General features: G+C 38.0%; 1 protein-coding gene across 1 annotated transcript in view; it reads right to left on the reverse strand.

Annotated features, from left to right (window-relative positions):
• CHSY3 (chondroitin sulfate synthase 3) overlaps positions 1-19713 on the reverse strand; it is a 291366-nt gene extending 271653 nt beyond the window's left edge. Inside the window, exons 1-2 of the mRNA XM_058737063.1 lie at positions 18787-19713; positions 16065-16348 (exon numbers count right to left, since the gene is read on the reverse strand). Coding sequence (XP_058593046.1) covers positions 16065-16348; positions 18787-19594 — 1092 coding nt within the window. The 5' untranslated portion in view covers positions 19595-19713. The remainder of the gene's footprint in view (positions 1-16064; positions 16349-18786) is intronic.
• Positions 19714-19923: the final 210 nt, after the last annotated feature.

Below are 19923 nucleotides of genomic sequence, written 5' to 3' on the forward strand. Positions count from 1 at the left end.
ACTCAAAATAGATAAAAGACCTAAATTTAAGACAGGAAATCATCAAAATCCTAGAGCCAAACATCGGCAGTCACCTCTCTGATATGGGCTGTATCAAAGTCTTATTAGATACATCTCCTGAGGCAAGGGGAACAAAAGCAAAAATTAACTATCAGAATTTCCTCAAAAGAAAAAGCTTCTGCACAGTGAGGGAAACAATCAACAAAACTACAATGAGACCTCACCTCACATCTGTCAGGATGGCTGAAATCAAAAAGACAAGAAGCACCAAGTGTTGGTGAGGATGTGGAGAGGATGTGCGCTGCATGCACTGTTGGTGGGAATGCAAACTAATGCGGCCACTCTGGGAGAACAGTATGGAGGTTTCTCAGAAAGTTCAAAACAGAATTACCCTATGACCCAGCAATTGCACTACCAGGTATTTACCCAAGGGTACAAAAAATACTGATTCAAAGGGACACATGCTTATAGCAGCATTATCGACAATAGCCAAGTTACAGAAAGAGCCCAAATGTCCACTGACTGATGAATGGATAAAGAAGAAGTGGTATATCTATACACACACACACACACACACACACACACATATGCAATGGAACATTACTCAGCCATCAAAAAGAATGAAATCTTGTCATCTGCAACAATGTGTATAGAGCTAGAGTGTATTATGCTAAGTGAAATAAGTCAGTCACAGAAGGACAAATACCATGTGATTTCATTCATATGTGGGATTTGAAACAAATCAACAACAAATCAAGAAACAAAACAAATGAGCAAAGAGGGAAAAAGAGAGAGAGATGTAAACCAAGAAACAGACTTTACAGAGAACAAAATGATGGTTACCAGCGGGGAGGTAGATAGGGGGATGGGCTAAATAGGTGATGGTATTAAGGAGGGCACCTATTGTGATGAATACTGACTGTTGTAAGTGATGAATCACTAAACCCTATACCTGAGAATAAGATTATACTGTCTGTTAACTAAATGGAACTTAAACAAAAACTCGGAAAGAAAAAAAACAAAAGAAATAAAAGTGACCAATACAGCTCTACAAAATGATGCCAACATTATCCACCAATTTTTTAAATAGAAGAAAATCTATTAGATTCAGATCTAGATTAGTTTGTCAAAGCCACGTTAATTCTACTTTACAGAAAAAAGTACAGCAAATGTACTAACAAAAAAAGTATTTTCACAAATCTCTAACATTCCAAAATGTGACTAATAAATGTATATGAACTGGCCATGAGAATAATATGCTGCTAAAATCATTCTTTATTCAACTTACCTAAGAGTTGTGGAAACTGGATGACTCCCATAGAGTCATGCATGTAAACTGAAAAACAATACTAGTATGGAGAAATGGAAAACTAAAAAAGGGATTCACCACTCACATTCCTAAAAATATTTTTTTCACATAGCATTTCGGTCACAAATCATCTTTTGGACAAGGAATAAAGTGAAAGAAGGGTTCTTTAAAAAGGTAAAAGGGGGCACCTGGGTAGCTCAGTCGGTTGGGTGGCCAACTTTGGCTCAGGTCATGAATATAAGCCCCGTGCTGGGCTCTGTGCTGACAGATCAGAGCCTGGAGCCTGCTTCAGATTCTGTGTCTCCCTCTCTCTCTGCCCCTTCCCTGCTCATGTTCTGTCTCTCTCTCAAAAAAATTAATAAACATTAAAAAAAATTTTAAATAAAACATTTTATATAATCAGGAATTATCAGTATCATTACTTACATATTTTATACAACTGGTAATTGCTAGAAAATAAAGCCTGGAGAACATCAGAACAGATCTGCTCGCCATTATTTCCAGACACATATTACAACTATCTGTCAAAGTTGATAAAATCAATTTCACTCATTATGACTGTTTCAAGCAACTCTTCAAATGAGGTACTTGGAGAAATGGAACTCTGGTCTAATGCAAAAGAGATTTAAGTTTTACAAGCCTTGGAGAGTTTGAGGGTGTCTGCCAGGCTGGTCCTGGCATTTAAGAACACAAAACCATGTGACCTTGTGTTAAAAGTGTCAAAATTGAAATAAGGTGATGTATTTTGTTCCTTAATATGGCAATTTAGTTTTATAAGAGAAGTGTAATCAAAATTCATAATGCCACTGTGGCTATATATCTGCTAGCTAAGGTATTACTTTTAAAATGGATTGAGGCAGAATAAAACCTGGTAATTGCATTTCAACACTAAGAGTGCTAGAAAATGAAGAAACATTAAGAGAATAAAGGACAGGAAATTAAAACTTAATTAAGATTACAAAAATTAGAACTTGGTTGAGATAAGAAAAAAAGGACCAAAAATTAAAATGTATTCAAATTAGGACCTTACAGGACCTGACGAAAATACCTACATTTACACTAATTTTGCTTTATTATAAAAGTATCATAATTATTTTATAATTACGTATGTGTTTTGTATTTCAATGAATATACTACCATTTATTATATTGCTTAGGTTTCAAAAATCTAATTTATGGTATACTGTGAAATGCTCTTCAAATGAAAAAACAAATCAATTCAAATGGATTTGAAATTATTTTAAAAATTGATTAAGTGTTAGACCATCTATATGCAGAATTTACTGGAGTAAATATATAAATATTATTGCAACTAATGTGTATAACAACAAGAGTAATCATCAGTCACATGGTGACAACCAATAAAAGCAAACATTCACAAACACTACTACAAAATGTATTGTCAGAAAAGCAAACACTGATTAACAAAGGCTATTTGATTATACTGGGTCTTTCTATAGACTTTTCAAAGTCAGCAGACATTCTTGCCATGATTTAATTGACTATAATTTTGTAAATCTTTAAGGCTATTTAATTAAAATGGGAAACCAAAATAAGAGAAAGGTTAAATATGAGAAATGCAGAAAGGAAACATATGAATAAAGGAAACATATGAATCTTAATGTAAGCAATTTTATGGGTAGGATATTAAGGATGATGGATTTATATGCTATGTAATTAATCTAAGGTATTCTGCTCTAAATCTATTTGTAGCAGAAGCTCCTAATGTTCTATTAAGACATAAAATAGACTATATGTTCATAATTCCTAAACTCTAGTTTCACAAAGGAAGATATGTATCTTAAAGTATTTAAACACTAAGCAAAAGCCATACCAGATAGAAACATTGTAACTTCATTCTATACTCTAAGAATAACCTCCAGATATAACAAAGAATATCCTATAAGTATGCAATCAATTACTTATCTAAAACTATCAACAAAATTTTCAAGAGAAGTAAAAATAACTTTAGTCTATTGCCAAATAATATTGTGTAATATAGATCCACACTTTAATGACCCTAAATTTGTTTGGTAATTCTACTGCAGGAAACTTTACAATGACATAATATATTGCATACAAGATCTGGCAAATAACGTATAAAAAATGGAAGCCCAAATTTATGACTTGACATTTATTATGCTTTATGCCCGTTATCCTCTTACTGGTTGTTTAGTAGTCAAGCACTTCTGTGCCTCTCGATTAAATCTGTCCTCAGAAGCTCCTAAGTTAATAAATTTAAATATGCATATTTACATACATGTTTACATTAAATATAACAAACATACTTAACATATTATACGGTAAATGTAATATACATATTTATTTATTTCCTTAATATTTAATACATATTTAAATATTTCCTTCATATTCAAGAAATATAACATATGCTTTTGGGGTGCCGTCTGCCTGGCTCAAGTGAAAGAGTATGCAACTCTTGGTCTTGGAGTTTTAAGTTCCAGCCCCACATTGGGTGTAGAGATTATTTACATAATGAATAAACTTTAAAAAAAAGATGTAAAATATGTTTTTAATATTACAATTTGTACCAGGCTACCTTTCAGATCACCCTATACATATCTTAAATAAATCAGATAATAATTTTACATATCAAATACACATTTTTTTAAAAAGGGTTAACCATGTGGGAAGTCTGTTACTCTTTTTAAAAATTTATTTATTTATTTTAGTTTTGGTTTTTCAGGGTTTTTAAAAAATTGTTTTTAATGTTTATTTATTTTAAAGATACAGAGTGTGAGTGGAGGAGGGGCAGAGAGAGAGAGAGAGAGAGAGAGAGAGAGAGAGAGAGACACAGAATCTGAAGCAGCCTCCAGGATCCGAGCTGTCAGCACAGAGCCTGACATGGGGCGCAAACCCACAAACTATGAGGTCACAACCTGAGCAAAAGTCGGATGCTTAACCAAATGAGTCACCCACGTGCCCCAGTTTTTTGGTTTTGTTTGTTTGCAATTGTTGTGATGAGCACTGAGTTGTATGGATGCACTGAGTCACTACATTGTACACTTGAAACTAATGTTACACTGTATATTAAGTAACTGGGATTTGAATAAAACCTTAAAAAAACACACAATAAAAAATTTTAGCAATTGGTGCACCTGGGTGGCTCAGTCGGCTGAGCGTCCGACTCGGGCTCAGGTCATCATCTCATGGTTCGTGAGTTCGAGCACCATGTCAGGCTCAGTGCTGACAGCTCAGAGCCTGGAGCCTGCTTTGGATTCTGTGTCTCCCTCTCTCTCTGCCTCTCCCCCACTCATGCTCTGTCGGTCTTTCACAAATAATAAATAAACATTAAAATTTTTTTTTAAAAATTTAGCAATCCAGAAAAGATGGAAATATATATACTGATTGCAGGCTGTTGCACTGTCCATTTTCCTTTTGCTCTCACATAAATGCCTCTTAAAATAAGAGACAATTTTCAGTTTCGTTTTTAAATACTAGGCAACAATAAATAAGAGAATAGGGTGCCTGGGTGGCTCTGTCGGTTAATCATCCAACTTCAGCTCAGGTAATGATCTCACAGTTAGTGAGTTTGAGCCCCCCGTCTGGCTCTGAGCAGCCTGGAGCCTGCTTCAGATTCTGGATCTCACTCTCTTCTCTGCCTTCCTTCACTCGCTCGCTCTCTCTTTCTCTCTCTCTCTCTCTCTCTCAAAAATAAAACATTAAAAAAATGTTAAATAAAAGAGAATGATGGTTTTTTTAAAGAGAAGGAGATTAATGAAAATGAGGTAACGACAGAATAACTTCAGGAAATGTTCTTTATTGAAAAAAGCAACATTCACAGCAATGTATATAATATGCCACCTCTTGTGAAAAATGTAAATTCGAGAGGTGGGCAATACTATACATGCATAGTCTCACATGCAAAAGAAACTCTGGAAAAAAGAGTAGACAGTTGTTAGGGGGAAGGCCTCTCCAGGCAGATGGAGGCCAGGAATTGAAAGATTTTTAACTCTATCTATTTTTATGCCTTGTTTTTGAACCATTTTATAATATTACTGGTTCCAATCACCAAATAAAATTTGAATTGTAAACAATTTAAAAATCAATGACTCTTAATAAATTAAATTTTAAACAATCTTTTAATCCTATGGCTTTGGCATGGTTTTTCTTTTTACATTTTAAACAATAACCGTTTCACCCATGAGTGAAGCTTGCCTAAAACAAATGCATTCACGTAGCCTGATAATACCTACAGTAGAGCCATACTCCTACCAGCTTAATCTCAGAGAGCAACAGCTTTGTAGGCCTCAATCTTCTACTAAGAAGTACTGACAAAGGACTGCAAAGCTGAACATGATGTCTTACCCCTTATCCCCTCAGATCTCACCCTCCTGGCCTGTTATTCAACTCTAGCTTCCCTTCTGCCCTCTGGCAAGTTCTTGACTTGACTGCTTACTGCTTTTGGCAGGAGAGCTTCTTCCTCACATGGTTCAAATATCATCTTCTCAGTAAAGCCCACCTAACCACCCTATTTAAAATTGCACACCCACATTCTTGTGTTCTTTTGGCCTTCCATTACTGATTTACTCTCTTTCCCCTCTAGAAAACAAGGCAGTAATCTTGTCCATTTCTTTTCTTTTTCTTTTTTTCTTCCTATAAAAGTGCCAGGAATATTCATTGTTCAATAAGTATTTGTTGAATAGATAAATAATAAACAAAATTCAATGTATCCAAAATGGACCTCCATTTTCCTCACCCTCTGCCCACACCTGAAACACACCAATCACCCACACTCACCCTTCTTCCTTTATTCACAGTCTCTGGGAATAGTACTAGCATACGAATACAAAGCCCAGGAGTTACCTTGTAACTCTCCCCCATTACACCCTGTATGTAATCAATCGCCTACTTCTATCAATTTTCTTTCCTCACTAGGCTCACCTCTACCGCCACCTTTACTCTTTCATCAAGACTCATTTCTCATGGTTCTGGTACCATATCATCCTAGTTGTCTTTTGTTACTATCCCTAGGAACTAAAAAGTCCATCCTTCCATGCTACAACCATTACCTGTAGCATAATGTGATCATGGCATTCACCAATGAAAAAATAATCTTCAAAGCTCCCCATGATCTATGGAACTGATTTTCCACTCTGACTACTCATTACAATTGCCCAGAGATTTTTAGCAATTCTACACAAGTGCTCCATCACAACTACGGTATCTAAACCAATGACATCTCCCAGGTGATTCTAAGAATCAATGATCTACAAGGTATAATCCTAAACCTCTGAAGATGATGTACAAGGCCTTTCCTGAGTTCTACCAACAGCTTTTGAGCCTCATTTCTCCTACCTCCAGACATACTTGAAGCAAACACACTATTTGCCATCATGCTGTTCTTCCACCTTTGCCTCCTCAGGCATTCTGACTTACCTGGCAATGCACCTGTGTATGACGTCTAGTTTGAAGGAAGTACTGCACTTTGCTCTTCTCCTTGGGGACTTCTTCCCTTACAATCCTATGTATCCTATATTTTTCTCCATTATAGCAGTCAACTATAGCATGGGCATGGAAATACTTGCTGAAAATACTGGCTGAAATCAAATTTACCCAAAAAAGTTTGTAAATAAGTTACTGTTTCCACAATCAAACAGATACTACGTTATCTTTTATCGTTTTGAGCTCCAAGTCACCAGTCAATGTTAATGCAATCAAGTCAATGAAAACATTCCACCTATAATTTTAAGAACTCTGTTACTATACATTACTCAAACATATTAAATAAAAACGGGTATAAAAACTCTAGCCTTGCATGGGTTAGAAAAATATTTTTTTGTAAGAATGTTTTAAAATCTATCTTTAATTAAAAAAAAAAAAAGAAAAGAGTAATATGTGAACCATGAAAAGCAGACCATAAGAAAACCTACAGTTATGAGTGATGGCTTTAAGTTTATTATCTTAAATCCAGTCACTAACTCTTTGGAACAGGTAAGTAACAAACATAGACAGAAATGCAGAATGTCTATTTCCCTCCTATGATCTACCCCAAAGTAAAACAGAACAAAAAGTTATTTTTAAGGAATAAAGAATGGACTGGATATTTGAATACAGAGAGCGATTTAAAAAAAAGTTATACAGAGGTCTAAATCTTAGAGCCACATTAGAATCACCTAGGGAGTTTGAAACATCACCTATGTGGCAGGTCTCACCTGTTAAGAGATTCTGATATAATGGTCAAGGATGGGTTCCAGCACCAGATTTTTTCCGAAGTCCCCCAGGGGATTCAACGGTGCAGTCAGGCTGAGGAAGTACTGAATCAGCACGTTCCCTGCTACAGCAAAGTCCATCTTTCAGAAAGCAATTGCAATAAACCCTTTCCAATCAACGTTCTCTTTCCCATGAGGGTAAAAAAGAATATGAACATTGTACACTGGAAAACATTAATAGTAGTTAAGAGTTATACAGGACTTATGTGTCAAGCATTAGTCTAAGGCCTTCTAATACGTTGACCTTTTTATATCTCACAATGGCTCTGTAAAGTTGGCACCATTTTATACCATTCTGCTTCTGCGAAAATAGCTAACAGCTGCAGAACACTTAACACTGCCAGGCATTATTGTGAGTGCTGTTATATACATTGACTCATTTAATCCTTACAACCGTTCTACGAGGTGGGTACTGGGATTATATCCATTTGATAGATGAGGAAACTAAGGCACAAAGAAGTTAAGTTACTGTCTCAGGCCATACAGCTAGTGAATGGCAGATCTACAACTTGAAGCCAAGTATTCCAGCTCTAGATTTGGTTAAAAAACAAATTCTTAGTGGCCTGTGCTTTACAAAAGGCAAAAAACATATTTATATGCCATCAAACCACTAAACGTGCCTTTGTTTTACTCCTCTTCAGTAAATTAATACAAACAAGAGAGGAAGATGTTCACCTAAGAAAACTCAGATAAAGACCCCGTGATCCCAGTTCCAACACACACATCACCGTGAACCCAAGTGGAGCTCTCCTGACTTAGAATGAAAGAGAATTCGGAAGGATGACAAAGATGGGAAATCCAACTCTGTATCAGACGTGAAAGCAAGACAACGTTAGAAGCAGGACTCCCTCCTCCCTCTGAGCTCCATGAGGACAAGGAAGGGCTATGTGTGTTCACTGCTGATGGAGACATATTTGGACAAATGAAACCAGCCAGCTATATAAGATGTGAGATGAATGAATTCTAAGGCAGACTAGTTTAAATTTAATTTACCACTGTAATTTTTCTCATACTTCGTAACACTCATCATGGGTATTAAATATACTCAACTCCTATAAAATTTATTTCTATATATAGGAACATTAGATTAAAAGAGATTTTTTCATTAAAATGTTGATTGTTCAATGTTTTCATTTGGGCATGCAAATTTTACCTAAAATTAAACTTACATTTATATAAAAATGTAATAAAAATTATATAACATATGATTATACAATAAATTATCGAATTAATGAAAATAGACATTTCTAATAATCAACTTGATAGCGAGGTAACCACATTGCTAATTCTAGGCCAAGATGTTAGGAATTCTCTTGGACTTCACTCTGTGCTCCTCAGGAGGGACAGCCATTGGGTCTCTAATCTGGTTTGATTTGTCCATGTGTAGCTAGTGTTTCCATCATCCTCTTGATGAGCAAAGCACAATCATGTATCTGTCCTTAACCAATGACACAACAGATGCATTCTGGGTTCTCACCAGAGAACATGTGTAACTCAAACTTCCTGTTGGCCAACCTACTATGAAACATCTTAGCGATAAGCAATATCCATGAAGGGCTTTCCGAAAGCTATTCTAAATTTTAAAATAAAATCAAATAAGGCAGGAGGCAATGGTGCACTTGAACATAATTGCACTGTCTCCAAGTAGAACTCCTCCTGCAGAACTGCCCGTCTGTGTGGCACTCCTGGCTTATGTTGAGGTGATTTACAAGAAATATTGAAACAATTCATATTGTTCTACTCACAGAAGTGGTGCTGAGTTTTGTGATCCCTCAGAGCCCCTCTCTGTTCTACAGGAAAGATCTCTTTCAGGTCTCAGTATCTAGGTAAAGTTCTCTTTAACAACAGCAAAACATGAGCCCAACCCACATTTTTAAAGATTTTTTTTATTTTTCTACATTTTCCTTTTTCCTTTATTTCTTCACATTTGAATTTAATTTTATTGCATACTACTTTTATTAGCATGCATATATTTTTTTAAGCTATCTCTCTTTAATGAATGAAACAAAGAGAGAATGAAAAGTGCAGATGCCATTGACAGTGAAGAATGAGGGACAGAGCTTGAAAAATGACAAATGGTGAGTAAAGATTTTACAAACTCAATGAATTAAGAAATCCATTCCATTCATTAGTTAGTTCCAAAACAGGGTTTGCTGATTTTTTTTTTAGCATTGTTTTGATTTATTTAATTTAGAAACTTATCACATACTGTGCCATAAATATCCCACACCTTTCTAAGACAGGGTCACCTTAAATGCATGTTATCATTCAAAAGTATTTGTATGTGGTTAAGCCTTAACTAGAGTGTTGTTTAATAGTTAGGACAGTAAATGAACAGAACGTTAGAATTCTGAGGGAACGGCAATCCCTTAATTTTTCAATTTACTCAGGCTTTCTTATTGCTCAATCATATCAAATAATGACTCAGATGACTAAAGACGCTGAATTTTTTATTTTAATGAAGTTTATGGCTAGCTCAAATACCTCATTATTAAAAGGCACACCTTTGCTCAAAACATGTAACATGTTATTATCAAAGGAAAATGCCATATCAGTTATATTACTGAATACATTTATTTGCATGATGAACACTAATTCATTCGATAGAAAAAAGACTGAAATAAATGTTTCTAAAAACATACGGGGTTTTTTGGAGACCAAGACAAAGCAAGCAGAAGTAAAAAGTTGACTTGGAATTTCTTCAGGAAATTAGCATACTTATGATCAATTAAGGAGGAAAAATATCCAAAGCTTTTAATCTAAGATAGTATTTATGTCGTCATGGAACTTATTTCAAATTGTGTGGAGGCATCTTTCTCACTTACTATTTTCCACAATTTGTCAGAATCATCTTATAAAGCATATGTTGTCACAATTCAAGTGATAAGGCATCCATTAACAATAACAATAAACTAGCTAAGACTACAAAATATGGAAAAACCACACCATGTTTCTCCTTCAACTTGGAATGCAATTTCATTTTGTACAAGGAAGAAAACAATGTAGCAGAAAAGAAGCTGCATAAAATCAATGCGTGATGATTTCATCTGACAAGCGAAATGGGGGTGGGAAGGGTAGGTGTGAGCAGGTTACCGCTTTTAGTTAAAAACTAAACTGTGAATAAGAACCAAGAAAAGATGTTTGAACGACTGAATTTTTGATCCAAGTCCCCACTTATGCTTCTCCATACATATTAATATACTCTGGGGGCATAAACCATGTTCATGATACAGCAAAATTAGCATTGCAGAAGAGTGAAGCCCCTAAGTTAACAGGAAGATTCCAGGGAGGATGTACAATAGCCCTTTAAGAATGGCACAACTATTTTAACCTTAATGGTTATGTTATGAAGAACTTATATGTAGTTTTTTATGGTATAGCTCTCTGGTATTATAAGCCCAGAGAAACACTTCCAGAACATATCCTTTTGTGAAATAATGGAATTTTCTAGGGTGTTTATACCCTTTAGGGGGCCAAGATGAGACATAAGACATTCTGGCTTGAAATTAACTCTTTAAAGAATCTAATAAAAAATCTGTTTAGTCCTAAGAAATGGTTTTTAAGCCCAAAGAGAAATATATTTATCAATATAGAGCTATATTTTATTCGAAACATTTAATTGAATGAAATAAAGACACATGCATTCTCTGGCTCCATTTAACTATAAACATTAAGAAGATAAATACACACTGTTCTGAAGATGAGTCTTAGATGAAATGTAAAACTCCCTCATAGGGAGAAGAAGAATCATTGAAATTAAAATTACTTAATGCTTGAATATAAAGGATCACACTAAAACAGAAACCAAAGAAATAGAACTTGCAATTCTCCTAAGGCACATGCTGAAACTGGATTGGCTGAACTATTTTTTTTTTTTAACAGTGAGGACTTTCTAGTTACTAAAAATACACCTACAACAAAGGAAGTATAACTATATTATATGACACACAATTCTAACAGCCAAGTTGGAAAAAAATTCTTCTTTAAATTACAGTATTTAAAATACACATCTCATTCTCACTAGAAAATCATTTCATCTTCTAGAGAATATTTTAATAAAAATTTCAACATGTGCATTATCTGCCTCAAAATATCAGGACTCATAAGCATACCTGGGCCAGGCAGTTAAAATAAACATGCAAGGAAAGCCTGTTGTTAGAATTAGGATATGAAGGGGACTGAAGACTGCTGGCCTCTCCTAAAAGCATCTGAAAACAAAAACAGAAAACCTTAAAACACTCCATGAGCCAAACAATGTTTAAGAGCCATATGCAGCCTCCCAAGCTGCCAGATTGCAGCTCAGAGAACTAGAAAACCAGTAGCCAAGATAGAGCTCTACCACAAAAGCGAACTTAGCCAACAGTAGATGCCAATAAATTCTCACACTCACAGAATGAATAAAATAGAATGATTTTTCACGAATATGCTTTAGTTAGTAATCTTTACTTATACAATTTGAGGTATAAATGAGTACAACAGCAACCCATGAAGTGTGTTGATTAACATATGCCATATGTCCTAGGATTATAGATGTTTCTACCTCCAAGTACCAAAGGGAGAATCATAATTCTGACTCTCCAATGGTCTTAGGCACACAGAGAACCAGTCCATCTGAGGCTGATCAGCAACTAAAGGCCTCTTTAGTCAGGAGAGGTCAAGTCATTCCTGGGCCCTAGGAGTGATCTGGGCGCACATTCTGTGATCTCTTGCGACACAGGGGCTGGTCTATCATAAGCACGTTAATTTACTAAGAACTTGATGAAAAGTGGTGCATACCAAATGTATTTGTAATCTATTTTATATATCATTAAATACAGAAAGAAAAAAAGTAAAAGGGGATGAGATGACAGAGAGAGAAACAAAGCAAGAAGCCCCATGCAAGACATTTTTCCCAGACCATGAGGACCTTACCCCAGGGAGGAAGTAAAGCTATCCATCATTTCCTGCAAAAGTGAGCACCACAGGAACAGGTTCTAGCTACCTGAAAGCCAAGTTCCTGGTGTTCATATAGTTGATTGCACAATGAGACACTATTAACCTCTGTTTCTACTGAAACTTCCAGAGAAACTCAGAAAAAGGGGCTATTGTTCCGGCAACCCATCTAGAAACCTATACAATAATTTTTTTTTTAATATTGAGTCTCATCTATTTGAGATTCCTTAAATATGTATATTAGATCATCACTTGTTAGATAATATTTTCCACACTGTTTTTTTAAGATAAACTATTATTATAGTGCTCAAAGACTGAAGCAAATATGTGTAATGCATCATTTAAACATGCAGACTTCCATGTTTTATAGTAAGTTCTACTGACATGGAATCCCCATACTTTCAGTATTTTTGAAACTTTCTTGCTCTTTGCCAAAAAAACCTTAAAGTTGGATTCTTTAACTGAAAAGAATTCAGCTTATTTTTAGTTTGACTCTTTTGATATAGACAAATCATTCATTACTAATCATTAAAAAATAAAATATCGATGAATCCATGTTATGTATAATACACGATCTATTCAGCAACAATTATGGCTATAATAATTAACATTTATTGAAAATTTACTGTGTACTAAACACTATATGAAGGGCTTTACATAGGTTTTTTCGCCAATTCACTTAATCTTCTCCAAAAATTATGTAGCAGACACTGTTATAATGTCCAATTTCAGATGAACTAAACAAGGCTCAAAGAACTAACTTACCAAAGACAACAGAACTCAAACCCAAGTTCAAGTGTATCCTCTCTCTCTCTCAATTAATGCTAAATTGTATATAAAACAGAGAAAGTACACTTTCATTGAACAGTAAATAATACTAAAAGATTTCTAGGTTTTATAAAAATTGTAATTTATCATAAAGAAAAGCTACAAAGTCTATATAGTTTAATTATGTTTGCTCAATTCTCTTCCTGGAAGATCTTCAAGCCTGTTTATCATTTTTAAAAGATAATATTGCACCATGAATGTTTCATATATTTAAACTCAAAATTCATCGGCAGTGCTCTTAATTCTGTAAGAACTTTTATTAGGAGGAAAAGCCAAACAAAATTCCGAAATCCATGAAAGGTATAGATAAAGGAAATTCAAGATTTTAAGAGAATTCTATCACAGATGGATCTTTTAAAAGAAAAAAGAAAACAAAGTTAAAGATCCTTTCATAGCTTGTTATACGACCAGATGTACAATTTCACCTTTACTGAGGACACCAATGTACAGTAAAATAGAGGATTCTTTTCAAATAATGTGAACAGTAGCAAAGAATGGACATCATATGAACTAACCTAAAATCTAAACTGGAAAACCCTAGTTTGGCTGTGATCCAACTGATCTACTCAGGAGTCCCATATAACACAGAACGCATCCTAATATTAACATGCTTAAATTATTACTTAATTGTATATTTACCATTACTAAATTTATTAACAGATGCTATTTAATAAATACCTTGGCCATGAAATGTTCCATCATTCCTTTAAATAAGACCTGAGACTTTGTACTACCAAGGCAATGCCCCCTCAAAATTCTGTTTAAATAGCTCTTTAAAAACTGATATTCCAAAACAAAGTAAATTCTATGTAATTGTTAAGCAAAAGATAAAGTCAACCTTCTAAAACAGCACAACTTTAGAGAATAATATTTTCTTTTGTGAGGAAAAAAAGATAGAAATGATTTCTTCATATAGATTGTGAACTCAGTTGATAACCTAGTATGAGTGTAAATTTAAATGTATTTTGAAAAGTTAATAAAAATACTGTGATCATGACGTTACATCTTGTAAGATTTGCAATTTCTTGGTTTATCTGTTCTTTTATGTCAGTTTATGATATGACCTAAAGTTCCACTATAAAATGCCTATATTAAAAATAAAATATTAAGTCGATTCTTGAGCATGTAGGTCACCTGAGTTTACTTTACTCTCCTGGAACATAAATGGGTACACAGCTAGATGAAGACGGCAGGATCAACGAAAACTTGAAGGGAAGGACATTTAAACAAAAGGTTCGTTAAGACCTTCTATGTGATGTTAAGGCAATAAAATACCAAATAAAACATTATAAATTTCCATCTCTATTTTTAAATATCAATAATTTTGTTTACTCATCCATACAGAGTGAATGTCTCCAAAGTTGTATCTTCATATAAACAAAATCAACCTAATGTGTTTTCTATACTGTGTATTTGTTTTATGCCTTTCAGTTAGTTTTATAGTAAATGGAGAAACAGATATTTTTCAGTGAGTTTATTCTAAAATACCTATTTTTAACTATAATGTTCTTGCATTGCAAACATTTTTATTCTACAGGGTAGTCATAGTTATACAAAAGAAAAATTACAATTTTAGTATCAAAAGAAATGAGATAATAACAATTTTAAATTTGCATAGTACATATTCCAAATAACTATTTATTGATAATTTTTAGTTTCTTTAATAGATAGAAGAAATATTCCCTAAAAGTGTAAATACCACAAAGTATTAAAAATAAAGCAAAATTAACTAAAGTAATTACACAGTAATTACTAAAGTAATTACAAAGTAACTGTGTAATCTTGAGGTATCATGACTTCTCAAGGAACCTATTTTCATGTTTCTTCTATACCGGGAGACAAGAAAAATTTGAAAAGATAAAAAAATGAGTTAAGTTATAATTTACATATGTGTGCAGCTGAGTATATCAAACTCCAACGACCTGAAAACCAAACTACTAAAAACTGCAATACACCAAATGTTAAATTAAATTTTTACTAACACTAACCTTTAGAAAAGCTATTTCAAACAAAATTGTATTTCTCTTCAAAACAAATTTCTGAAGGAAAAAAAAAAATCCCAGAGTATTTCATAAAACTAATTATCACAATAAAAGAACAGTTCCTAACTCAGATTATATAAACAACAGCTGCTGTTCAGGAAATAGAACGGCAGACAGAGACCAATTGTAGGGAACCAGTCATAATACTAAACAGTTACTTAACATCTTCATAACTTCTTCTATTTTCCCAGGTAACAAGCCCCCTTTATTTTGTGAATAAATCTATCATAAATGATACCTTTTCCTATGATATAAAACATACATGTTAAATTTCCACCTGAAAATCTTCCAAGAAAACTGAAACTGTTCGGAAACAAAGAGATGCAATTATACACCTAACCAAAACAACAACAGCAACAACCAACCAAGTACCAAATGCTAAAAGTTACAACCCAAGAGAATAAAATTAGTCCCCTTGTTAGAGACAGGAAATGGATAAGCACGTATATCAACACCAATAAAGCAAATAGAGGGGAAAGAGCATCTTCCAGAGAGATGTGACCATATATACAGATTCCTGCTTAAAGTTAAGGGCCATGCTAATAAAAAACACCGCCCATAGGCCTCGGCTCTGTGAAGAAAGTTATTCCCCACAATCCACCTTGTGTCCATACACGGCTGATGCTGTCATTTTCAAGCAAGAGAATAAACATAGTCATTGCCCCAGACAATAAACTGGCAAGAATCTATAATATGTGAACATTTTCATCACAGCCTGTCTTACCTCATAAGACCAGACGCACTGAGTTCCACCAAAGCGTCGAACACATCGTCCTACTTCCACGTCCTCATGAGTTGTGTACATTTCTCTGAGGCATTCACCAATATGTGGCACCATCCTCCTGAGAACCTCTCGACTGAAGATCATGCCAGGTCCTCCCATACAGAAGTTCTCTCCAGGCTCCAGCCCCAATTTTCCAAGTTCTTCAATGTTCCCCAGGCCAGTCTGGCCCAGGTAGAGAGGCTTGCTGCTATTGAGTGATCGAAGAAACTCTTCTAACTTATCACCTACAAAGAGAAAGGCAACAATCTCTCCTTTTCCTAATTTCGTAATCATTTAGAACATACAAAGTAAGGGAAAGACCTTTCAACATTGTGCACAAACTCACCAAAAGTCATAATACAGCTGAAAGGAAGAAAGACCTCTCTGAATATTCTATTACTTTAAAACTATGAAATTTCCGTTACTAATTAAGTCATCATAAAATGTTCTTAACCTTCTACTCAAGGTCACTGGAAAACCTTAAGTATAATAATCACCAGACTTTTTTTTGTAAAAGGTGAGATTATGATAAGGAGAATAATGATAAATTTCTTAGCATATCTGAGTTAATGATAAAATTTTCAGAAAATAACAACATTTATATTCAGCACTGATTGGCAGATTGTTGATATCCAATTAGTATTTTCTCCTGATAAATTGGTCGTGTTTTGTCCTGAACTAAACTCGAGTCACATACAAACAAAAATTGAGAGAGAGAAAGAATATTAAAGTTGTGTTGGAATTTAAGTTGGGAACTTTGAAAAGCACCTTTTTGGAAAAAAAAAATTTGTTAAAATAATAATATAATTGGTTTCCTTACAGTAAGTAAGTTCATCAAGAAAAACCACTTAAACGTCAAATTGTGCAGCTAAAACACATTTGGTATTCTACAAAGCGACACAATGAAGTAGCCGCCTTCTTTATATTCCCAGTCAGCATCTTTACTATCGTTTTTTGATGAGAACTCATCTGCAGTCATTTATCTTGAAGCCACGCCACACCTCCCCCCACCCTTGGATTTCAATGAGTTTTAGCTATTATTGGGTTCTTAATTCAAAATGCATTTCATTCTTAATAGAGATGGAATGAATATGGCACTTCGGTGTTCTGATGGACAGTCTTTCAAACCGTTAAGAGAAATGACAGAAGTAGATGCTGTTCGTGCATTTTAGAAATTCTCTGTCAAGTGTGGCAAACTTCTGCCAGGAAACCTTTGTGACTTCAACCATACGCAGAAGACAAGGGGACTAGAAGCGATCTATCACTTATAGCTATAGATAGCTATACATCTGAAATCTGTCTGTAAGATACCGTATTCATTAGAAAGGCAACCATTTATTTTTGTATCGAATCACCAATGGAATGACTTCGCTCTTCCCAACCTAACCCCAAGAAATCTCTAGTTATTACTCCACACTCCCTCCCTGAGCCAAAACGGAATTTGTTTGTTTTTCCTTGAATCCTGTGAAAGACTACCTGGATAAGGAGAAAGCAACGAGGCTTTCTTAACAGTAAGGAAGGGCTGCCCCCCTTTGACCAAGAAGCTGGGAAATGGAGGAAGGAAGCACTGGGAGACCCTACTTCAACACAACCCTGAGACTTCCCTTGCGCCCATCTCCATCTCCACAGCGGGCGGTACTGGGAAGATTTACTCCCGCTCTTAGGAACTTCTCTCTGCTGAGTTTAGAAATCTCTGGCCAGAGCCACCCACGATGAGGGTGAAAGACCGCGCCTCTTTTAAAACTGACAAAGTTTTCTCCTGCTGTGGCTGCGCGTGGTTTGGGGGAAGGACTCCAAGCCTCTGCTTATCGCCGCCGCCACCAAGATGGACTGGAAAGGATCCACACTAGTACATGCTAATACAGCTTGGAGCTCCTGGGGTCTGGATAAGTCACCCGCGCTCTCACCTTCTGCGCACCACCAATTCCTGAAAATGCTCTCCTCCGCCCGGGGTTTTATTGAGGTGGGTGGGGGGCGGGGTGGGGGTTAGGGCCCGACTCTGTGCAGCACTGCTGTGGCTGGAAGGAGGTGCGCGCTGGAGCGATGTGGGTGTGGGTGCTCAAGGACTCCCGGTGCTTGACGGGGTCGTAAGAGAGGGAAGGAAACGCAGAGGGAACGGTCCCGAATAGCGAAAATAATTCCTTAATCTCACCATTTCTGAAACCGCGCTAGATCCAATCAAAACAAAAGGGTTGTGGAATAAAGCTAGAACACCCGTATCCAGACCGGCTCTCGCCCGCTTCCTCGGTCTTCCCTTCCTTTACTGAGGACACGCCCCTCTAGATAGATTTGGGAAACTACTACCACCCGGGCTTTCGGAGGAGGACAGAGTTGGAAACGCCTTTGGCTAACCCTAAAGTCCCTTTCCTCAGCGTTGACACAGAGTGAAGAGTAGGGGCAAGCGCTGGGCGGAAAGGAGAACAGCAAGAGTGAGAAAGGCTAATAAAACCGGTCAGGTGTGAGGAGGGTCCAGACTGCAGCAGAAGAGGAGGAGCGGACTAGGCATGGTGGGCGGATGAGAGGGGTGGGGACCGAGGGCTGGGGGCTGCAGGAGCTCAGAGCACGTGCTGGCAGCCAAGCAGAGAGGGGCTGGGCAGGGATTAGGGCTGGTTGCAGAGGGAGGATTCGGGAGAAGAGGGTGGGGGGGAGCGGGCAGGCGGGACAGCCGGCGCTGGGAGGTCACCTTTGATGTAGACATCGTCGTCGGCGCGCATAAACCACTCATACTTGTCCAGGTAGTGGTCGTGCATGTACTTGATCATCATGAAGGACTTTTTCTGGGGAGGGTAGGAGTCGTCCACCCCCGGTAGCGCGATGACAGGCAGGGGTGGCGGGGGCTGGCTCATTCCGGCGTTGGGGGGCTGCTCACTGGAAAAAAACTCCACGCGGCCGGGGATGAAGCGCGCCCAGGTCCGCTGCGCCGCTAGCGCGCGGCTGCCCAGGTACTTCTGCGCGGTCATCACTCCCACATACAGGAAATCGCGGGGTCGGGAGCTCGGGGCGGCAGCGCCCCCGTCCCCGCTGCCGTTGTGGCTACTCCCCGGCCGGCCGCTTCTCCGCTGCCCAGCCGCGCCCCCGTCCTCCTCCTCGGGTTCCCCTTCGGCCCCGGGGGCGCCTGGCAGCCCCGTTGCGCCTTCGGGCTCTCGTCCTCGCCGCCGCTGCTGCAGCGGAGGTGGCTGTTGCCACGGGCTGCTCCGAAAACTGGTTGCTCCAGGCGCTGCCTCTGGCAGCGGCGGCCCCTGAAGCTCCTGGCGCGCGGGGGGCGGCGACTGCTCCAGCCGCGGCCGGGGCTGAGGTTGGGGGAGCGGCCGCTGCGCGCCAGCGCCGGGGCCAGCGGCCGAGCGGCCGTAGTAGGAGCAGAGGCTGGAGCCGCGTCTCTTCCTCTCGCTCAGCTCGGCCACTCTGGGGGCGATGAGCCAGGACGCGGCGGTGAAGCCCAGCACCAGCCCCAGTGCCACGCTCATCCACGGGCGGCGGGAGCGCACGGCCATCGCGACTGCCCCCGGCGCGGACGCTAGCTGAGTGGCTGCGGCGCTGCGCGCGGGTCCCGCGGCTCACACCCGCCCCTCCTCCGCCTCAGCGCCCCCAGCCCGGGCCGCTGCCCGCCGCCGAGGCGCCGACGCCGGCTCACGGTCGGAGCGCTCCGGGCGCCTGGCCCACTGCGGGTTGCCGCTGCCGGCCGCGCTCCCCGCTCGGCTCTAGGTCCGCGCTCCGAACGAGGGTCGGGAGTGAAACTTCTCCCGGCGGCGGCAGTGGCGGCGGCAGCAGCGAGAGGAGCTGCTGGAGGAGGAGGTGGAGCGGCGGCGGCGGCAACGCGTCC

The sequence above is a fragment of the Neofelis nebulosa genome, chromosome 1 (genome assembly GCF_028018385.1).
Source record: "Neofelis nebulosa isolate mNeoNeb1 chromosome 1, mNeoNeb1.pri, whole genome shotgun sequence".
Classification (NCBI taxonomy): domain Eukaryota; kingdom Metazoa; phylum Chordata; class Mammalia; order Carnivora; family Felidae; genus Neofelis; species Neofelis nebulosa.